At 41.7% G+C, this 23882-nt stretch overlaps 1 protein-coding gene and 1 long non-coding RNA gene across 2 annotated transcripts; one reads left to right on the top strand and one right to left on the bottom strand.

Annotated features, from left to right (window-relative positions):
* Nucleotides 1-6313: 6313 nt before the first annotated feature.
* On the top strand, nucleotides 6314-20831 carry LOC120064683 (protein-arginine deiminase type-2-like). Its single transcript, XM_039015303.1, has 16 exons — nucleotides 6314-6402; nucleotides 10112-10280; nucleotides 10749-10818; nucleotides 11292-11353; nucleotides 11645-11762; nucleotides 12023-12169; nucleotides 13670-13863; nucleotides 14803-14906; nucleotides 15023-15134; nucleotides 15387-15494; nucleotides 15601-15752; nucleotides 17108-17255; nucleotides 17506-17599; nucleotides 20066-20142; nucleotides 20224-20349; nucleotides 20598-20831. Exons 1-16 carry the CDS (start codon nucleotides 6314-6316, stop codon nucleotides 20829-20831), a joined length of 2004 nt encoding a protein of 667 aa, XP_038871231.1.
* A 155-nt stretch (nucleotides 20832-20986) lies between these two features.
* LOC120065713 lies at nucleotides 20987-23851 on the bottom strand. Its single transcript, XR_005478696.1, has 3 exons — nucleotides 23766-23851; nucleotides 23311-23358; nucleotides 20987-23189 (listed from the first exon to the last, which is right to left on the bottom strand). It is a non-coding gene; the product is annotated as an uncharacterized LOC120065713 (long non-coding RNA).
* Nucleotides 23852-23882: the final 31 nt, after the last annotated feature.

Raw genomic sequence — 23882 nt, 5'->3', positions numbered from 1 at the left:
AAGTAGCATAAATGTGCAGAAAGTAGTTTGAATGCATTTTATTGAAGGGAAACAATAATAGTCTTGAACGTTTTTGGCAACATAGTGATATATTCTTATCTACTGAACAATGAGGAATTCAACTACAAAATACTAGTCTTCTCCCATTTTCTTAACCATTGCCCCCACCCACAAGGTGTATAAACAACAACAATAAATAAGAATAAAATAAGATAATAGATACAAAACAAAAACGTGAAGAACATAAATCAATCAACTCTAATTAGCACATGTAGGACAGTATGTAAGTGTGTGTGCATGGACTTTGCAGATGTATTTCTCACATGTGCAGCACATAGCATTTGTTTTACAGTCCTTCTTTGGGGGGCAGAATTGGCATCTCCTCCTCTTGCCTGGCACAGCTGCAGCCTCGGGTGGATCAGGACAAGATTCAGCCTCCTGAACAGCTTTCACAAGCGCTGAAGAAGCTGCTGTGCGGGGGAGGTGCCCTCTGCTTTGAATGTGTGGGGTTACAAATGCCTTTCCCAGCTGCTCCAGGAACACCCTCCTCTTGTTCCGCTTATCAGGCATCCAGGTAAGGTTGATCTTGTTCCATATCACGAAGGCATTGTATGAGGACACATCAATGATGTTATGAAAGATGACCAGGGGCCAGCGGGCAGTCATCCTCCTGCAGCTGTAAGTTCCAATCACCTTGTCCAGGTTGTCCACACCTCCTTTGTTGTGGTTGTAGTCCAGGATGATGGCTGGCTTCCTTTCCTCACGATCACTGATCTCAGCCATTTTGTGCAGTGTGCTCAGGAGGACCACATTCTTGTTCCTCTTTGGGAGGTAAGAAACTAGAGTGGTGGTGGGGGTGAAGGCAAACTTTGATGAGAAGGCCTCTCTCCCCTTGTTGCGAGGAGTGCGGTGGGGAGCTCAGGCTTGTTCTTTCTAACTGTGCCATGGTGATCTTCCTCTTCAGGAGATGCTGGCCGAGTTCATAAGAGGTGAAGAAATTGTCACACGTGACATTGTGCTCCCTCAGTCCATCTGTTACATCAAGCATAACCCGCATCCCCCTGGTTCTTCTCCGGGCCTCCACTGGTCGGCTTCCCTGTGTAGACGTGCATCTTACAAGCGTAGCTAGATTGTGCGTCACAGGCCACCCATATCTTGATGGCATACTTTGATGGCTTGCTGGGCATATACTGCCGGAAAGGACAGCGACCTTTTGACAAAAGAGATTGCTATCAGTAATTAGTATCAGTGTCACAGAAAACAATCACATAAATCAATGACATTACAGCATTACATAATACAATTAACAGTGAAAATCACTTGCATTACAGATATGAAAATAAAAATGTACCTCCGAATGAAACCAGTTGCTCATCCACTGTTACTTCAGGTCCAGGGTTGTAGAGGTATGGCAGACGCTCCACCCACTTCTCCCAGACCTCTCTTATGGCTGCCAGTTTGTCTCTCAAACGTCTTGCAGGTCTTGACTTACGGTTATCAAATCGTAGCATTCTTGAAAAAGTGTGAAAGACTTTCAGTGGCATCGTGGCACGGAAAATCGCCCTTCCACTCTCTGCATCCCAGAGACTACATGTAGCCTCGCCTCGGGACCTATACACACCCGCTAAGATTAGCCGCCCTATGTAGACACGCAGGTCAATCTCATCCATCCTTTTCCAGTTGTCTCCATATTTATGGAAACCCTCCAAGTTTGTCATCTCCAGGATGATGTTTTTCGATGGCTGATGTGATGAACATGTAGAATGTTGAGGCAATGTCCTGGGCATGGGCAACTGCATGTCTTGTGGGCCCTGGTGTCATCCTTATGACATTTTGTGCTGCCATCCTGCCCTGGTTGTCATATGGTGACAAGGACCATGCTATTTTGCTGTTCTTTGACAAAAAATTATCTCTTTCAGCTTGGGGGATTTCATCTGAAGATGATGCATTGTGCTCTGGGTTCTATTCTTCCCCATCTTCTTCTTCAGATAGGAAGACATTTCATTTACCTTTAAAAGTTAATTTTACACATCACTATGTTGGATATTTGGATACTCCTCTTGGATTTGGATACTCCTCTTCTAAATCACTGTTCTCTTGTTTGTCCTGGACATCTGAAAAAATCAGACCTATGACCTGTTGGGCACTGAAATGTGCACTCAGGGCTTCAGCAAAGAGAGAACTGGGGGCTGTCATCTGCAAAACCTTTATAGCCTCTGACTGCATTCCCCATTAATAAACAATGCTTTCAACAATGTTGTCTGAAATTTAGTTTATTTTGTCTAAAATTGTTTTTATTTTGTCTGTGAACTTGAGTCATGTGTGGGGTCATGGAGGGGAGATGCTGCACATGCACAAGAAAGTTTTAGTTTGTCTGAGTTCAATCAGGAGCACACAATCTCAATTTCTCATTGTGTGTGTGTGTATGTCTTTGTGGTTTTTGCGGTGTGTAAATGATTTTATAACTGTCGGGTCAAAAATGACCATAAGACAATCTTTGTACCCTGGTGGTGTACAGCTTTCATGGAAATATGAACAAAGGCGATGTTTCACTTTTTCTAATGTTTGGGTCAATCTAGGAAAAGTCATCATTCCACCTTTACTCCACACACAGAGACGCGTACAAAGCTGTCCCTCACCCTCCATTTGGCAAATCTGACCATAATTCTATTCTCCTGACTCCTGCTTACAAGCAAAAATTAAAGCAGGAAGCACCAGTGACTCGGGTCTATAAAAAAGTGGTCAGATGAAGCAGAAGCTAAACTACAGGACTATTTTGCTAGCACAGACTGGAATATGTTCCAGGATTCTTCCAATGGCATTGAGGAGTACACCACATCAGTCACTGGCTTTATCAATAAGTGCATCGAGGACGTCATCCCCACAGTGACTGTACGTACATACCCCAACCAGAAGCCATGGATTACAGGCAACATTTGCACTGAGCTAAAGGGTAGAGCTGCCTCTTTCAAGGAGCGGGACTCTAACCCGGAAGCTTATAAGAAATCCCGCTATGCCCTCCGATGAACCATCAAACAAGCAAGGCGTCAATACAGGACTAAGATCGAATCGTACTACACCGGATGTGGCAGGGCTTGCAAACTATTACAGACTACAAAGGGAAGCACAGCCGAGAGCTGCGCAGTGACATGAGCCTACCAGACAAGCTAAATAACTTCTATGCTCGCTTCGAGGCAAGTAACACTGAAACATGCATGAGAGCATCAGCTGTCCCGGTTGACTGTGTGATCATGCTCTCCGCAACCGATGTGAGTAAGACCTTTAAACAGGTCAATATTCACAAGGCCACAGGCCCAGACGGATTACCAGGATGTGTACTCCGAGCATGCGCTGACCAACTGGCAAGTGTCTTCACTGACATTTTCAACATCTCCCTGTCTGAGTCTGTAATACCAACATGTTTCAAGCAGACCAAGAACACTGCCTAAATGACTACCGACCCATAGCACTCACATCTGTAGCCATGAAATGCTTTGAAAGGCTGGTCATGGCTCACATCAACACCATTATCCCAGAAACCCTAGACCCACTACAATTTGCATACAGCACCAACAGATCCACAGATGATGCAATCTTTATTGCACTCCACACTGCCCTTTCACACCTGGACAAAAGGAACACTTATGTGAGAATGCTATTCATTGACTACAGCTCAGCATTCAACACCATAGTGCCCTCAAAGCTCATCACTAAACTAAGGACCCTGGGACTAAACACCTCCCTCTGCAACTGGATCCTGAACTTCCTGATGGGCCACCCCCAGGTGGTAAATGGTAGGTAACAACACATCCACCATGGTGATCCACAACATGGGGGCCCTTCAGGGGTGCGTGCTCAGTCCCCTCCTGTACTCCCTGTTCACTCATGACTGCACGGCCAGGCACGACTCCAACACCATCATTAAGTTTGCTGATGACACAGCAGTGGTAGGCCTGATCACCGACAACGATCAGACAGCCTATAGCGAGGTGGTGCAAGGACAACAACCTCTCCCTCAACGTGATCAAGACAAAAAAGATGATTGTGGAGTGCAGGAAAAGGAGGACCGAGCACGCACTCAATCTCATCGACGGGGCTGTAGTGAAGCAGGTTGAGAGCTTCAAGTTCCTTGGCGTCCACATCACCAACAAACTAACATGGTCCAAGCACACCAAGACAGTTGTGAAGAGGGCTCGACAAAACCTATTCCCCCTCAGGAGACTGGCATGGGTTCTCAGATCCTCAAAAGGTTTTACAGCTGCACCATCGAGAGCATCCTGACAGGTTGCATCACTACCTGGTATGGCAACAGCTCGGCCTCCGACCGCAAGGCACTACAGAGGGTAGTGCGTACAGCCCAGTACATCACTGGGGCCAAGCTTTCTGCCATCCAGGACCTCTAAACCAGGTGGTGTCAGAGGAAGGCCCTAAAAATTGTCAAAGACTCCAGCCACCCTAGTCATAGACTGGTGGTACCGGAGCGCCAAGTCTAGGTCCAAGGGGCTTCTCAACAGCTTCTACCCCCAAGCCATAAGACTATTTTGCATTGCCCCCCAGCTGCTACTGCTATCTATGCATAGTGACTTTAATAACTCTACCTTCATATTACCTCATACCAGTGCCTGCGCACATTGACTCTGTACCAGTACCCCCTGTATATAGCCCCACTATTGTTATTTACTGCTGCTTTAATTATTTGTTATTCTTACCTCTTCCTTTTTTGGTATTTTCTTAACTTGCCTCGCCTGGTTCACCAACTACTTCTCAGACAGAGTTCTGTGTGTCAAATCAGAGGGCCTGTTGTCCGGATCTCTGGCAGTCTCTATGGGTTTGCCACAGGGTTAAATTATCGGGCCAACTCTTTTCTCTGTATACGTCAATGATGTCGCTATTGCTGCTGGTGATTCTCTGATCCACCTCTACGCAGACGATACCATTCTGTATACTTCTGGCCCTTCTTTGGACACTGTGTTGACTAACCTCCAGACGAGCTTCAATGCCATTTGGGGCGGCAGGTAGCCTAGTGGTTAGAGCGTTGGACTAGTAACCGAAAGGATGCAAGATTGAATCCCCGAGCTGACAAGGTAAAAATCTGTCGTTCTGCCCCTGAACAAGGCATTTCACCCACTGTTCCTAGGCCGTCATAGAAAATAAGAATTTGTTTTTAACTGACTTGCCTAGTTAAATTAAGATAAAAATAAATACAACTTTCCTTCCGTGGCCTCCAACTGCTCTTAAATGCAAGTAAAATGAAATGCATGCTTCAACCGATCGCTACCAGCACCTGCCTGCCCGTCCAGCATCACTACTCTGGACGGTACGGACTTAGAATATGTGGACATCTACAAATACCTATGTGTCTGGTTAGACTGTAAACTCTCCTTCCAGACTCACATTAAGCATCTCCAATACAAAATGTAATCTAGAATCGGCTTCCTACTTCACAACAAAGCATCCTTCACTCATGCACATAGCCCATCTGTAAATAGCCCATCCAACTACCACATCCCCATACTGTTATTTATTTTTTTGCTCCTTTGCACCCCAGTATCTCTACTTGCACGTTCATCTTCTACACATCTATCACTCCAGTGCTTAATTTTAATTATTTTGCCATTATGGCCTATTTATTGCCTTATCTCACCTCATTTGCACACACTGTATATAGACTTTCTTTTTTTCTATTGTGCTATTGACAATTTTTTGTTTATTCCATTCCATGTGTAACTGTGTTTGTGTCACACTGCTTTGTTTAATCTTGGCCAGGTCGCAGTTGTAAATGAGCACTTGTTCTCAACTTGCCTACCTGGTTAAATAAAGGTGAAATAAAAAATACATAAATAAAAAAACTGCATTGTTGGTTAAGGGCTTGTAAGTAATCATTTCACTGTAAGGTCTACCTACACCTGTTGTATTTTGAACATGTGACAAATGCAAATTTGATTGCTATGCAATTTTAGCCACATTAATTTCCTTTTTGGGATCCTTATTATCCACCCACACAGGTGGTGGAATGCACATCCAATTGTTGCTTACGCCATCATACTCTAGAAGACTGTTATGCAAATTGGCATACGTTTGGTTTGCAGCCTCATCTGCCTCAAATTACATGCAGGAAAACACCCCCTTAACAATAGGGCCAATCCTTAGACCTGTATACACTACACCGCCATGTCTCATTTCATAATTCTGATTCACTGCAACGTAGTCTATCACCATGAATGTTTCCCAGGAGCAAGTTTATTTGACAGGGCACCCTAATCTCTTTCAGCACTTTAATAGGAAAATAGCCACCGACAAGCCAGTAGACCAGATGTACCAACGGACATTTCGCCTCGACATTGAGAAAACTTTGAGGGCTCTTTACGTTGTCGGCACAGTGTTGAAAGTGAACCTGAACAGGTATGTGTCCATGCTACCCGACCCAGATAGAATTGTCTCGTCAGGCGGTAGTAGCTGGGTAACCCTATTATTGTTAGCTAGTGTAGGAGACAAGTTGACATTAAAAATAGATTACATCAGTGTGTTTAAATTGCATTGTTGGGAAGGGCTGGTAAGCAAGCATTTCACTGTAAAGTCTAAACCAGTTGTATTCGGCGCATGTGACAAATACAATTTGATTACCTTTGAATTAACAGTAGCCCAGTTTGTCCCCGGTTTCCTTGTTCTGACTATCACATGAACGCGGCATAAATCCGTATTGCTTTATTTCGTTAACGAAATTGTAGGCTATATGGTTATGCTACGGTGCAATTAATAGGTGTACTATACAGAGATCGTGCCGCCATTTCCTCGTTGCTAAAATTGTTTTAGTTCAGACATTGAAATTGTGACAAGCAAGTATACGCATACGGAAAAGTAATGTGGCCATATGATAATATATTTATAAACCATATGAAGTGACAAACATTTAAAATGTGATGTATTTTAATAAGATACATCTTACACTCCCATACAAAAAAAGTGATATGTACTAGTCAAGTTGACACCTCATTTAAGGGTTTCTTTATTTGTACTATTTTCTACATTGTAGAATAGAAGACAACACATGGAATCATGTAGTAACCAAAGTGTTAAATCAAAACATAGATTCTAAAAAGTACCCACCCTTTGCCTTGATGACAGCTTTGCACACTCTTGGCATTCTCTCAAACAGCTTCATGAGGTAGTCACCTGTAATGCATTTCAATTAACAGGTGTGCCTTGTTCAAAGTTAATTTGTGGAATTTCTTTCCTTAATGCATTTGAGCCAATCAGTTGTGACAAGGTAGGGGTAGTATACAGAAGATAGCCCTATTTGGTAAAATACCAAGTCCATATTATGGCAAGAACAGCTCAAATAAGCAGAGAAATTAGTCCATTACTTTAAGACATGAAGGTCAATCAATACAGAACACTTCAAGAACTTTGAAAGTCCCTCTCTTCATATAGCACTTTGTTCTCTCCTCTTTGTTCATGCAGATTCTTCCTTTATTCCCAAGCACTCCCTGGTTTAACTAACAACATCCTTGCCTCGTTGGGGCAGGAAGTCCATATAAGGCTCGGGGGTGGAGCCAGCGGGCTGCAAGATATCTCCCCTCAATAACCACTCTCCTCACCTCTCCCTGCTGTCTGCCACAATATATACAGTATATGGGCATATGTTTCCACAATATATGCCAATATTAAACAAACAGTATAAATAATATACATATATTGCCATATTACTTTCCCATATGGGTAGTGTAGAGAATCATTGTACCATCTAAACAGCTGTGAAATATATTTTCCATAACCAAATTTTTTTTCAGCTGTTTTTGAAGCTGGTGAGCAAAGCTCTACGACTTGTTAGACTTGCTTTCAATGAGAATGACAGATCTATAGCTCATATTTCTATGTGAATTTGTTCGGGACACCCAAAAAGTTACGGATTGTAGCTTTATTAAGATACATGTCACGCCCTGACCTTAGAGATCCTTTTAATTCTCTATTTGGTTAGGTCAGGGTGTGACTAGGGTGGGCAATCTATGTTTTCTATTTCGTTGTTGGCCGGGTATGGTTCCCAATCAGAGGCAACTGTCTATCGTTGTCTCTGATTGGGGATCATACTTAGGCAGCTTTTTCCACCTGTAGTTTGTGGGATCTTGTTTTGGTACGCTGTTTAGCCCTCCTAAACTTTACATTTCGTTTGTATATATTTTTTTTTTCGGTGTTCATTGAATAAAGACAGATGTACGCCTACCACGCTGCACCTTGGTCCACTCATTCCAACAACGAGCGTAACAATACAATCAAAGACAGTACAGTATGAATATGGGCTAAAACTGCTTCTCCAATAGAAATCCCTGATCACGTTTATAGGTGATGGCATGGCAACTTTGGCTAAGCTAAACTCATGCATAGGAACACGTCATCGGGTCTACCACGTCATCGGGTCTAACGGTCGTCTCGCACAGAACTGCCCATGTGATCAAATATGGGTTGTCGTGTTTTATTTGTTCATTTATTTGAATTGGATTAAAAATATTTACTAATGTCATGTGTTGGTAAAAATGATTGATTTGAGGCTAATATACAATAATCTCTGTTATTGTTTCTGGAAAAATGTACCCCATTTGTTTTATTATTCAGCTATGAGTAAAATTAATATGGCACACAAGATTGTAGTAGTTACTATAGACAATTTGTCTCATGTAAAGTGGTGGTGCCATTATTTGCATTTCATTAGCCTGAGAAGTTACATCAAATATCAGATGATGATGATGATGATATATTTTCAAATGACTAATTAGGCTACATGATCAACTGACTATTTTGTTGTCATATATTTGGGATATTCCAACTGCATAAATAGTTGGATCATTCCCTCTATTGGACTGAAAGGACTGTTTGTGGATGGCATTTGTATTCAGCGGAGGAGTCGGACCACATGTTCTTAAGAGGGAGTCTGCATCAGTGATGTCTTTCTGCTAGTCAACAGACTCTTTTGTTATTCTTACAAGCTGCCAATTCATATGACACCAGTCTTGCCAATCGAGGGCAAAGATACAGTGCAACTGAATTAGACGGGTTATGAACAATTATGGCCTATGATTTTGACGTTAACAGGATAGAAAAGAGTGTTAAGCCCAACACAAACCACCATTCTGAAGAAATAAACCTATCGTAGGGAATTCCAGCTGGGATTTGAACCCAGGTCCAGCGACTGTTAAGCCAACACATTAACCGATACACCAAGAGGTAAGAACCTGTTGATGAGCTAGCTAGTTGTTGAGTTAAGGTTGCTACAATATTGTGGAACTGTCGTGCCTCTGAGGCTGTGGTTAGTTTATCGGAGACTCCACAAGATATTATTACACAGCAGATACAGATGGTTTCATAACAATGGTGTGTGTAAAAACGAAACGCTTCCTCTCAAGGGACATTTCTATTTGGTATGGTTTAGAGTAGCCTAGACTGTTTGTTCAGGTAAATACTATCCTTCTGTGAAAAACTATGTTCCTTTGTCATGGACCACCTCCCTGGTCCAGCCTGGAGCCCTGGACTTCAGGTGTTAGGTTTTACAGCCCGAGCTTAATGTTTATAAACAGGTGTATACTTAGTATAAACACCTTGATGTAGATTGATACATATATATATACTGTATACATCCTTATTGCCAGTATTCTTGTGAAATTATACTAGTGTAGGTTGACAGTCCAGTATTTCTCCCCCTTTGGTATGTTACTTATTTTAGAGGGATGTAGAAGACATCATACCTCTACGATGACTGTAGCAATGTAACTTTAGAACTAGCACTACCACCCGTTGCCTCTGGAAATAGGAGATTATGAACTGTACTCACTGCTGGTGGTCCACTGCACTATAGGTACAGTATATTCACTTGTTCTCTTATATAATTTTTATTTTGTGGAGTTGACTGTACATTTGTTTGTGTAACTCTGTTGTTTTTGTCGCACTGCTTTGCTTTATCTTGGTCACGTCACAGTTGTAAATGAGAACTTGTTCTCAACTGGCCTACCTGGTTAAATAAAGGTGAAATAAAAATAAATAAATTGTGTTGTCTCTGTTATTGCTATAGATTTGTGCAAGCAAAGCATCAGGATGTCACGTGTATTTGTTTTCCCCCTAGAAGTGCCCCTCCCAGCTCCACGTACTTCTCTGTGAAATGCAGCCCCAACGTGCAGTACAGGATCACCCCACCCCCAGCAAAGAGTGGACCAATTCCCACCCCTTTCAATGGGAATACAGTGCTTCTTCTCACCATGGACACTGCTAGCGAAGTGGAAAATGATAGCAAGGTAAAGTAGGCTACAGGCACAGCCATAAACTACCCTGAGACGGCAGTATGTGAAATCATATTAAAAGAATCCAGAGTTGACTATTCCCTCTTGTGACTGAACACGCTGCAGGGAAGTATTTAATTAAGACAAGTATCCGCAGCTCCTCAAGAGTGGCGTGCAAACCACACGGAAATAATGCCAATGTGGCCCTGTCTCAACCTGATACCAGAGAAATGTCAAACGTTGGCAAGTGAAGTGGTACACCTCAGTGCCAGTCCTATTGATAAGGGATTCCAGGGTTATGTTAAGCCAGTTCCAAAATGGGCCGGGTGTCCAGATTCTCCACTGAAGTAATGTACTGTACATATCTGGAAAGGAATATAACATTGAAGACCCCCATCAAAACACAACCACTGCTTTGGTTTATAGAGATGTTATTACTTTACCTGTGACTTTGTAAATGTTCTCCTTAATGTTCTGTTGCAGCTATCGGTCATGTATTATGGAAAGAAGACTGAGGTGTTGGGTAAAGCTGTCGTTCACCTCACTGCTTTTGGTATGTCATGCTGATGACAGGAGAGCACACACATTTAAACTACTCTGACCCCATTAATACCATCCCTTTTGTACTGTAAATCTGTCAGTTGTACATTTTCGTGTTAGAGACAATCTGCGATTGCTACATCCATTTATGGATCTTTTAAAATAATTATATACTGTATATCCATCGATTCTTGAAGAATATAACACATCAGAACCCACAATATAAGCTTGTTTTACTCCAGTGTTTGTAAGCTATGTAAACAAACACTGTATGGTCTCAAAACATGGTTAAAACTATAATTTTATATCATGGATGGTCACCTCTATGAATTTGTGGTTACATTTCTTTAGCCCCATCCCTCAACTTTTTACCAGGGGCTTTGTTTGAACTGCAGATGGCCCCTTTAAGGTATATTTCATTGGTCTATTCTAGACTCAAAGCAGCTTATGAGCTTCAATGGCACAGAGGCCCTGTCTATCTTACAGAGATCTCCCTGGATGTTGATGCTGATCGAGATGGCCAGGTGGAGAGGAACAACCCCAACAAGGTTAGTTATATCTGCTGGGTTTGTCCAGGCAGGTCGCTTTCAGCACAGATGTCACTATCTCTGTCTCCTAACACAACAGAAGGAGACGCTCTAACATGAATAGGCATGTCAGAAGACTAGTGTTCATGCTATAATCCTGGAAGATTGTCAATGCATTCATAGGAAATTAAAACTTTTGTACTTTTCCTTTCAGCTGTAAATGTAATTTAACCTCTTGCAAACAAATTTGGAAAAGCTCATTTGACAGGGCAGTGTTTGTTTGTCCCTGAATGAGTGTTCATCTCTCTTCAGGGATCCTGGATGTGGGGGCCTAATGGCCACGGTGCCATCCTACTGGTCAACTGTGACTCAGAACACACCTTTCAGAAGAGCCTGGACAGTGAGCATGCTGAGGTCACCAGAGTCTCAGGTATAACAACAACCAAGTCATCCTGGTCTACTGAGCTGACAGCCAGGCTGACAGTGCTGCAGGCATTGCAATAAATCAACATTTAAAGGCTGCAGGTCTCTTGTGTGGATTCATTAGAGAGGAGCAGCAGTTGTTTGTGTTGGCTAAATACAAAATGCCTGAGCTAGGAGTGTCTTGTTTGATTAGATGGATCCTTGTGTCTTGGGTGGTTGATGGGTTGACAATTGATGTACAATAATGCCAATATTTCGATATGTCAGATCTTAAAGATATGTCCCCCATGGTGCTGCGGACCAGTGGCCCTGCCAAGCTCCCAGAGGGCTACAAGCTGACCATGCACATCTCCCAGGGTGATGCAGAGTGTGTGAGGGTCTTCAGGTCCACAGCAGGCATGCACCAAACCCTGAGTGAGTCAAATAAATTATGTAATGAGTCCAGTCTGTTCAGATCTTGTATGTGGTGTGTGTGGCTGTCCATGCATGTACAACGGGAGTGTCAAACACATTCCATAGAGGGCCTGTTTGCTGCTTTTATTTTTTCCCTTAAAATTAAGAACTAGACAACCAGGTGAGGGGAGTTCCTTACTAATTAGTGACCTTAATTCAAGTACAAGTGTCACGCCCTGACCTTAGTTATCTTTGTTTTCTTTATTATTTGGGTTAGGTCAGGGTGTGACGAGGGTGGTATGTGTGTTTTTGTCTTGTCTAGAGTTTTGGGTAGGTGTGTGTGTGTGTAGTCTAGGCATTATGTAGGTCTATGGTGGCCTAGATTGGTTCCCAATCAGAGGCAGCTGTTTATTGTTGTTTCTGATTGGGGATCCTATTTAGGTTGCCATTTTCCAGTTTGGTTTGTGGGTGATTGTCTATGTGATGTTGCATGTTTGCACTCAGTGTTATAGCGGTCGTTTTGTTATTTTGTATTGTTTGTTAAATGTTCTTCATTATTAAAAGGAAGAATGTATTCTAATCACGCTGCGCCTTGGTCTCCTCACTACGACGCTCGTGACAACAAGGCAGGAACAAAAACCCCCAGACACTCGGCCCTCCGTGGAATGAGTTTGACACGTGATGTACAATTACAGTTTTATGGCTGAATATTATATTAATCAGAGGTTAGAGGTTAAAGAAAGTGTCCTTCATCATTTTACCCCAATTTGCTAAACGTTACTTAATCAAGATGTCAATAATCTTGCAATGTTTTTTGTATAAACATTTTTAAATGACAGATTAATTGGAGCAATTTGTGATTGAGTTCAGGTCCAACCAATTTTTTTTTTTATCCCTCTGCCTCTGAAAGAGACACATACATGTTGGAACCACACTGGGTGCCTGTGTAGCAGGTGTTGTGGGGGGTTAAGTGCCTTGCTCAAAGGCTCAACAGTATCTATGTTTTGATACCAGCAACCCTCTGGTTGCCAGCTCACATCCCTGTCAGACCCAGGATTCAAACTTACGGTTGCTGCGTCGCCTCTCTAACCGCTAGGCTACCTGCCGCCCTGTGATTAACTTGATAACATTTGTAAAGATCACTCTGCCACATCCTGGTTGCTAATATTCTAATAGTTAATTTCAGTTTGTGGCAAAACAAGTAATTTTAGTGTAGAGAATCCTTGTACCATCTAAACCACTGTGAAATATATTTTCCATAACCAAAAATATTATTGTTTCAGCTGTTTGAAGCTGGTGTACAAAACTGAAAGTAAAAGATGCAAAAACTAAACTATAAAATGTGAAGCATAGAAATAGTGCACATAGACCTGATCTACCGCTTCTTAGACTTGCTTTTAATGAGAATGACAGATCTTTAACTCACATTTCTATGTTAATTTTGTCAGTTCATACAAAGTGTTACATATTGCAGCTTTATGCCAGCCCTATTATTTACATTTAAAACATTATTTACTGCAGCAGAAAACCTGTTTTACAAGAGCTTTGTGAAGGACTACCCACTAGTGGTGGGAGGTGAGGATCTTTCCAAGGAGGTACCTTGCCTCTGGGGAAACGCTGAGATGAACTTTTACGTTGAAGGCCTAAGGTTCCCTGACAAAGACTTTGAGGGTCTAATCAGCATCAACCTCAGCATGCTGGAGCCAAGCTCTCAGGTACCTTGTAGTTTAACACTTTTATTGTTGGTTTGTTAGGTGTGCTTGCTGAAAGCAAAGCACAACTTTAGAAACTGTTCATACTTCTTATTATTCCACTGGGAGCTCTAGTGCCAAAACCATAAGCTACCAACACCAAAACAACTTTAAAATGTGCAGACTGGCACCGGTCAGTGTGCTTGAAAAATAATTGTTGATACTACTTATACTTTTCACACTACAACCATTTTTGCATAAATCCCAATGTAATTTAATGGCCATAGACTCGAATGGGAAAAATTCAGGTCATAACTAGTCTTTACCTTTTAAGCTAGGAACACCATTCAAACTTAAAGGTGCAGACCGATCTGGAATAGTGTGCTTGTATACAGCTTTTTGATACCATTTATGCTTTTGAACTATAACCATTTTAAATGTACTTAAAAGCTCCATAGGCTTGAATAGGAAGTATTTGGATTCGCCTCTGCTCTTGAACCGTTAAAGCTACAAACACAACCCCAATGTTAGCATGGGTAGACTGACTGAACTTAGATTTCTTCAACACAGCTTTTTGCTACCATTCCTACTTCATAAACTAAAATGCTTGTTGTATCCCCATTAATTTAAATGGCTGCCACAAAACTCTCAGAATATTCAAACTAAAATATTTTGAGAGCTTAAAAACACTTGGTGTGTGATGATATAGTACTTACCCTAGCCAACTATATTAGCCTACTATAATAATTCCGCACTTACAAACCACCCCAAAATAGGTCACTATAACTAACACAGCCTATTACTACTTCCATCACTACCACTATTACTACCATTTCACAACCATAAATACTTTGACTAGCAAGCACACCACATTTACTTCAATAAATGTAATTTTCTAGTTTAAAACTTCCAAGGTTATATATCTATTCTGGACTCAATTGGTTTTTTCTTTTCTTTTGCCAGGGTTTTCCTGAGACGCCCATCTTTACAGACAGGGTGGTGTTCCGAGTGGCTCCCTGGATCATGACACCCAACACACTCGACCCTGTAGAGGTTTTTGTCTGCAGGTGAGAGGCAATGATGATGATGAAGAAAATTATGATGATGGCATTGATGTTGATGGAAATAATGATGCCAGCTATAAACGTACTGAGACAAGTGTTTTTGTGCATTGGTAACCCAGCACAACTGATAATGACCAGTTCTTAAAGAGAATGAGGAGGCTGGTGGAGAAGAGTGGGTGCAAACTGAAGATTTGCCCTGAGGATATGAACAGAGGAGACCGTTGGATGCAGGTACTGTAAGCCGTGGGATTCAGCTCGTAATCTTTCAAGCCGTTTTGTGCTTGAACTCTTTGTCATTTGAATACTTTACAATTCCAACCTCTTTTCAATCTAAACAAAATGTATTCCATATGTTTGCTAATCATTGTCAATTTAAATTCTAGATATCCTCTTTAAATGAAAGACATCAGAACAAAGACCAGTGTCTTGTTTCTAACTGCACTAAAAAATGTATAGAAATGTAATGGAGGTTTTCTCTCTCAGGATGAGATTGAGTTTGGCTACATTGATTCTCCTCACCAACGTTTCCCTGTTGTTCTGGACTCCCCCCGAGACGGAGACCTACAGGACTTTCCTTATGATGTGCTACTGGTAAGAAAAGGCATTCACAACACCTAGAGTTAAAATGTTCTTATCTCTGAAATGTGAGCGGTGTGGTGGACCTGTGTCTTAACCTCTCTCTACCTGGTGCCCTCAGGGCCAAGACTTTGGCTATGTGACTAGGACAGCATATGGCAAAGAAGTGAGCAGCCTGGACTCGTTTGGTAACCTGGAGGTTAGCCCTCCAGTCACTGTAAATGGAAAGAACTACCCTCTGGGTAGGATCATCATTGGAGTGGCCTTCCCCACGTGAGTGTAACATATACACTTTTCAAACCAAGACATTTTTCCGCAAACTTTAGCATCCCACCAACTTTTTGCAGACTTTTATTTATATATGAAAGTTATTGCCGGTGACAAAGCCTCTACTTTTATATCCGCCAAATGACCTAGTCATGATTGCGGTAAAGTTCTGCCTATGGCTTAGCATGAAATGTACTAAGGCATGTCACTTCACCCATCTCTATGCATAGCTCACCACATGGAGTGTTTTCTTAACCACAACTGGATGGATTCATAAAGAATTACTGTGTGAATAAATATTCCTGAATGACGAAAATATTGGGATAAAATACGCTAATGCAATTGAAGGCATCAAATTGTTGGTTACTGAAACTCCCAAGTAATCCAATTGTTATAATAGGCCTACATTTGAAGCAAAAGCCTACTTGCATGTGGTCAACTATTTCAGTACCGCAGATGTTGTGAAAATATGATCCTGAGACTCGCATGCTTTTGAAAATCCAGATTGCGATCAGTATCATATGAAGATGGCCTACTTTCAATGTAAGACCCTACGCCTGCTCCCTAACAAAGAAAAATGAGGGTAGGACAGATGAAGCATGGCTTTAAAAGCATTGGCTTGCCTTGGGATCTGTTTCAAAATATCTGTTTTATTTTTTATATGACAGCAGTTCCACATGTTGCCTTGAAGCAAGTTGTGTGAGAAATGTTTTATTTTAATGTGTTGTATTTCATTATATTCTTAGCTTACTATACAATAGCCTATGTGTGATGACTGTGATTAGGTTAGCCTAAGAGTGTCTTGTCTGTTTTAATTAACAAAATAAATATTGATTTCATGCATGTAGTATATAGGCTACACAGACCAGTATAACATAATTAAACTCAAAATATGCCATTCTATTCTTTTGAAAATACATTTTATTACTTGTGTTTCTTAGGACCTAAGATGAATTAATAATGGATTTCATTGTAATGGTGTATATTCACTGGATTTATTCAAATCGATCCACGTCTACTCCCACTCCTAACTTGCTGCATGTGCATGGGAGATATAAAAGGCTTACCTGGGCACGAATGTGGTAAAAAAAAAAAACATTGGTAGATTTTTTTATTTTTTTGTGTGTTTTTTTTTTTTACAGGCAACATACCGTAAGTACTGTCTGTAAAGGTTAAATAACTAGGGGTTAGCTGCTTTGAAGGAAATTAATCTGTTTTTTTAGATACCAATATTTATCTTTAGTTGATTTAAGAATTCAATAACCTTCCTTGTACCTCCTTCTATAAGTTCTTGTTAATGAGTATGTGGAACATTCAGATACGTCTGTGGCCAGTGATGATAAGGCTGTTTGACTTTTCAGGGCTATTAAGGGCCGTAACATGACCAAAGTAGTGCAAGACTTCCTGTGGGCTCAGAAAGTCCAGGAGCCCATTGCGTTGTTCTCTGATTGGCTCCTGGTTGGGCATGTGGATGAATTCATGACCTTCGTCCCAGCTCCGGACAAAAAGGTACAATTCTTCTCAAGGAAAACATTTATTTTTTCACTCTTTCAAAAAATTCTAGTAAATTGACATTGCTCTGTAATCTAGAGTAGAAATTAGTGAGATCCTTTGAGCACCAGAATTGTTCATCCCATCTATTTGCACTTGGACATGACACAGACTTTGGCTGCCCTGTGGTTATGTGTTAGTGTAAAGCTCCCAGGATGTCAAAGGAAGGGCACAGCCAATGTTGTCTTTGTCTCCCTTTTCTTTGCAGGGATTCCGGCTTCTGCTCGCCAGCCCCGATGCAAGCTACAAACTATTCAGGGGCTTACAGAATGACGGGCATGGACAAGCCAAAATGTTTGATGGTAGGCCTTCCGTTAGGGTGGGTATTCCCAAACTGGGGTACGTACGCACAATGCCGTCGGGGGTACGCCGACATTTTCAAACAGTCCATTTAGATTTTCCAACGGGGCTAAACATTTGGGTGAGGTTTTTTTCTCGCTTGAGTAGCCTCGTTTCACTGCCAAAAATAAAATTAAACCATCTTGTGTTCAGAAAAATAACACAATGTCAAATACAGGTAGCCTAGTCAAATAATTAACATCCAATCACATTAACTGTTAGTCTCTCGCGGGAATTCCACTAACGGTCCTTATGTAGCCAAATGTAGCTGCTGCTCATTCCGTTTGCTCAAAAATTGATTAATGGTTAAAAAAAGTAAGGCCCGCGTCCATAGACACATACCAGCTCTACTGGTAGTACTACTACTACGAGCAGTACTACCAGTAGAGCTGGTATGTGTCTCTATGGACGCTACTACGAGCAGTACTACACCTGTCGACGACACAAGTTGTTCTGCTTCCACGAGCACATCCAATGCTAGCATCAGTAATTCTACATTTGTTGTTAGCCCAGCTAGCATGGACACTGACAGTTGTGAATCTAATGTAGCCGAAGAGCTACTGCCCCCTTACCCGGGAAAGCACCGAACAACAGACCGGGACATTGGACCAACGAAGAGGTGCAAATATGATGAGAACTACATTGATTTGGGGTTCACTTATATTGGGAGTAGTGCCTTTCCTCAGCCACAGTGTGTTATATGTGCAAAAGTACTATCTCACAAACCTTCACTCTTGCGCAGAAATTTAGAAACAAAACATGCCAATTTGAAAAATATGCAACAGGAGTTTTTTGAGTGAGAATTAAGATGACTTTCGAGTAGTAAGACATGTATAAAAGCAACAGATACCATTAATAAGAAGGAGCTAGAAGCGTCTTATATCGTGAGCTACCGAGTGGCTAGGACAGGCAAGCCCCATACTATTGTGGAGGACTTAATTCTTCCTGCTGCTGCGGATATGGCTGGGACAATGCTGTATTGTACTGGACAGCTTTGTGACATCAAATAGACTTTGGTGGTCAAGATGTGTTGGTATCTGTACTGATGGAGCAAAAGCCATGACAGGGAGACATAGTGGAGTGGTAACGCGCATGCAAGCAGTTGCTCCCGACGCTTGGGTACACTGCAGCATCCACCGAGAGGCTCTTGCTGCCAAGGGAATGCCTGACAGCTTGAAAGACGTTTTGGACACTTCAGTGAAAATGGTTAACTTTGTTAAAGCAAGGCCCGTGAACTCTTGTGTATTTTCTGCATTATGCAATGATTTGTGCATCGACCATGTAACGCTTTTACAACATACAGAAGTGTGCTGGTTATCAACGGACAAAGTATTGAGACGTTTTTTTTTTTTAAATTGAGAGACGAGCTTAAAGTTTTCTTTACTGACCATAATTTTCACTTGTCTGACCGCTTGCATGATGACGTTTGGCTATGATTATGTTTTTTCTTGCCTGAATGATCTGAATCTAGGATTACAGGGACTCTCCGCATCTATATTCAATGTGCAGGACAAAATTGAGGTTATGATTAAGAAGTTGGAGCTCTTCTGTCTGCATTAACAAGAACAACACACAAGTCTTTCCATCGTTGTATGATATTTTGTGTGCAAAATACAATGTCAAATGTGATATAGCGAAGCACCTGAGTGAGTTGGGTGCGCAATTACTCAGGTACTTTCCCAAAACGGATGACACAAACAACTGGATTCGTTATCCCTTTCATGCCATGCCTCCAGTCCAATTACCGATGTCTTAACAAGAAAGTCTCATCAAAATTGCAACAAGCGGTTCTGTGAATTTTATTTATTCAGAAGCTACTGACAGATTTCTGGATTGGGCTGCGCTCAGAGTATTCTGCCTTGGCAAATCGCGCTGTTAAGACACTGATTCCCTTTGCAGCCACGTACCTATGTGAGAGTGGATTCTCGGCCCTCACTAGCATTAAAACTAAATACAGGCACAGACTGTGTGTGGAAAATGATTTAAGTCTGAGACTCCAATACAACCCAACATTGCAGATTATATGTATCCTTTCAAGCACACCCTTCTCATTAACCTGTGGTGAGTTATTCACAATTTTCGATGAACAAATAAGGTTTTATAAATAAGATGGCTAAATAAAGAGCAAAATTATTGATTATTATTATTATTTGTGCCCTGGTCCTATAAGAGCTCTTTGTCACTTCCCACGAGCCGGGTTGTGACAAACACACTCATTCTTATGTTTAATAAATGTATTGTATAGTCTGTGTGGCAGGCTTACAATGATGTGAGAGTGCGCTGACCCTGGTGCTAGATGGGGTACACAGCTGGAGGTTGAATGTTTGAAGGGGTATGGGACTATAAAAAGTTTGGGAACCACTGTTTCACTGTATTAATAATTGTATTTGTCACTCATCAACACCAACTTGAGCTTTTCGATCCCACAGGTCTTGGAGCAGAAGAGATTACAGTAGATGAGATTTTGAGTGATGAGAAACTCAAGGCAGAAAACAACTATGTCCAGGTGAGGCCAGAATGACTAGTTACTCAGAAGCAAGCAGAGCTTTGCATGGCTTGGTATAATAACCATGCTGCCACCCTACAGAGCTGTATTGACTGGAACAGGGATGTCCTGAAGAGGGAGCTGGGTCTAGACGACGATGACATCATTGACCTGCCCATCCTTTTCCATGTGATGGAGAACAGGGCAGTGGCCTACTACCCAGACATGGTAAGAATACATTGGTTCTACACTAGAACACCTCATGCTGACCCCTAACCCAGACACAAAGTACTTCTTACTTTATTTTTGGGACCTATTATTCTTACAGAATGGCAAACCTCTCAAAAATGCTGCCAAATCAGCTTTGTAGTTTTGTGATGATTTTCTACATGTGATTAAGGAGTATGTTCAAGTCATCTACTACCCAAGTATCCCAAGAGGCAGTTCCTAAATGAGATATATGTCTCTACCTCCAGGTGAACATGATTGTGTTGGGGAAGAACCTGGGCATCCCTAAACCGTTTGGGCCCAAGGTGGATGGCCGCTGTGCCCTGGAGGCAGAGATGACCTCCCTCATGGGGGGCCTGGGACTCAGCTGCACGTACATTGATGACTTTGCCTCCTACCACAAACTGCTGGGAGAGGTTCACTGTGGCTCCAACGTCCGCAGGGAACCGTTCTCCTTCAAGTGGTGGAACTTGGAGATGTGAAGGATTTGGGGGGAAGGAACGGTTGTAGTTAGAAAGAGGGAATCATGCTTGAAATAAACAGCAGTAACAATCCCCAGCAGCAGTTGCCTTCAAACAACCACAGCAGTCCTCCAACGGTATTACACCTTTCTCTTTATTAAACATATTTGGCTTAATTTACAAAAGGGTGAAAAGCAATATTTACAAACAAGACTTTTGAACTTGAACAAGGGCTTAAGCGGACTGTCAACGAGAAGAGCAATACAATCACCTGAATCAAGCACATTGCAAATTAGATCTGTTTGAATTGGCTGGGGGCTCAATCCAAATGTCTTGCATGTACAAACAGAACAACTGGACCACAGAGAAATGTGCAAATATAATCTGAAGCCACCAGAGGGTGTAATCCAACTACTGGTATTCAAGCATTTTACAAAGACTAGTGAGACCTTTGTGATAAAGTTTAAAAAATATATATTTTGAGTTTGTGTGCAATACACACTGACTCCAAAGGCTCTGTTAACATAATGAAACTTAACTTTATCATCTTTCCAATTAATAGTATTTTGTTTCATCGTAATCTTCAGAATGGTGTTTTAATGACTAACTGTATTTTGATTTCGTGTTAGACAGGGATCCTTAAGATTCAACTGAAAGATTCCCAAAAGATTGTATGAAAACCGAATGTACTAATGTCACAACAGAGAAAGCACAACTCAATTCCACATTGGCTCTTCATTTCATTGAAATAAAAAGTAATGAAAACCATGCCTTCATATCAGTTATTTTCATCACATACATCGGAGGGAAAATGTCTACTCAGGCAATGTTAGACGTTTCACAAGAGACCCAGGTTCCATTCATTGAGAGCAGATATGTACAAATTAATAGACATCTGTTTAGTTTTACATTCAAACCAGTTGGTGACAGATTCCAGTTGGCAAAGTCCACCGTTGGATAGATTCCTTATATGAAGGGGGTTACCCTCCTACAAAGCAGCTTAACACAATCATCAAAAAGGCAACTTCAAGATTTGTCACAGTGTAATTCTTTTTAGAAATAAGTCAGATTTTCAAACTATCAGCAATCAGAAAATGTAGTGCCGGTTTCCACATCTACACAATGTAGCCCCATCTTTCTCAATCAAAACCTATATGAAACTGATAGTGATTGTATATCTGCATTGTGCACTGAATTTGGAGAAGTTGACTGGTTTGGAGTAACATCACAGGAACAGTCCAGGGACAACACCTATTTCGAGCATGGTACCAGTTGACTGGGGGTTGCAAGCAGATTTACACCATGCACAGTTGTATACACATCCAAACACATACTTTATTCCAAACCACTAGCTTGATTTAAAGAAAAAACTGAAGACTGTAGTCACTGGACAGTAGCTTGACTTTGGAGGCTGTCTGCTTTGGTTAGGTCACCTTGGTGGAATGTCTATGCGGTATTATCTACAGTATGGAACAGGGATGAAGACTGATTAGTCATTTGGACACTGGACCTTATCAGTAATTCAATACTTCATGTTTTTTGCTCAGCTTAAATGGCATGAAATAGGATGAGCATAATTGTTGAGTCAGTAAAATATTTTCCATTTATCAACATCAACTGTGAACTAATTGTACAGTTTGTCAGGGGAAGTAGTGAAATTGAAACCAGCAGCAGCATGATGACAAAAGTACCTTCTATCAAAAACATGTAACATTTACTAAAAGTTTCTAGTCAACACCCACCATTACACTCATAATTTAAACACAAGGATTGATGTGACAACAAAGGATCTAGGACACCAAGAGTAACACATGTACAGTATCATGGTGGAATGTGAGGTTGATGGGTGCAATAATGTAATTTCTTCCCACAATGGCAACAGGACAACACCCTGATATCCTCATGCATTCCTCCTTAGCCTAACAGAAAGTCCTGTTGTACCTCACACATGGTCAACGGATCTCCTGCAAAACCAATGTATTGAATGCATAAGATCCACCCCTGCTTCGACCTTCAAAACAAAACAAACAATGCCATTGAGAAGACAAGGGAGAGTATACAATGAGAAACCACATGAACAGATGCAGGCTAAGCGAGCCAACAGACAGCCAGAGGCGATGCTGTGTGAGTGGCATTCCTTTTGGGTGGGGTGCGGGACACTCCTCTCATTCACCCCTCTAGGCATGCTGGGAGTCAGCCACATGGAGTTGGAATGAGGGAGGGCTGTAAGTGCATGTCCATGGACCTGGCTGTACAGACTAGACTAGCCTACACCAGGTCTGCCTGTCCCAGCGACTAGCTCTGATCCTCCTCTGCGTCTGTGGTGGAAAACACATGTGCTTGCTTCATCTCCTGCAGGGGGTGCCTCTTATGGGAATGCTGTGAGAGGAGAGAGAGACTGGGGTCAGACCCTATCTGGTCATTACACATAACCAATCCAAAAACAGACATGGGTAACACATGGTTAGTTACATCTACTGACTTGGAAAACTCCAGGTACCTGCTAATGGACACCCATGTAGTGATCAATAGGGAGAGGCTAACAATTCTGGAGACACAGACAGACACAGAAAGAGAATGACAAGGTTAACAAAGACCACAATTACTGAACAACAATGGTAAGTTTATACATTTATAAGCCGATTTATTAACACCAATATATACCTGTATGTCAGTGGAGGCTGCTGAGGGGAGGACGGCTCATAATAATGCCCGGAACGGAGTGAATGGAATGGCATCAAACCATGTGTTTGTGTTTGATACCATTCCACTGATTCCACTCCAGCCATTACCACAAGTCCGTCCTCCCCAATTAAGGTGCCACCAACCTCCTGTGCTGTATGTTAGCAGAATTAAATCTGTATTTGATTGTATTGCAATGTACACATCTAGTACAGTGAACGAGCTTAGATGTTACAGTGGATCTGATTATTAAAATAGTATAACCAATCTTACCGATGATGACTTATCCTGTGACCTCTCTGTCTTGTCTCGGCTCTCTGCCCTTTTGAGCTCTACCCTTTTTCCCCCCTCAGTCTGATGGGGCAGTGCAGGTGCTGTCAGGGAGGGGCA

This window comes from Salvelinus namaycush, chromosome 20 (genome assembly GCF_016432855.1).
Source record: "Salvelinus namaycush isolate Seneca chromosome 20, SaNama_1.0, whole genome shotgun sequence".
In the NCBI taxonomy this organism is placed as follows: Eukaryota; Metazoa; Chordata; class Actinopteri; order Salmoniformes; family Salmonidae; genus Salvelinus; species Salvelinus namaycush.
Note: the sequence above shows the minus strand (reverse complement) of the source record. Positions and strands in the feature narration are given on the sequence as shown.

Excerpts from the sequence above, each read along its gene's own strand:
- LOC120064683 (XM_039015303.1), top strand. The coding sequence starts at position 6,314 with ATGTACCAACGGACATTTCGCCTCGACATTGAGAAAACTTTGAGGGCT. Across the intron at positions 15,753-17,107 it reads ATTGGAGTGGCCTTCCCCAC|GGCTATTAAGGGCCGTAACA; the intron begins GTGAGTGTAACA and ends TTGACTTTTCAG. Across the intron at positions 20,143-20,223 it reads CAGAAAACAACTATGTCCAG|AGCTGTATTGACTGGAACAG; the intron begins GTGAGGCCAGAA and ends GCCACCCTACAG.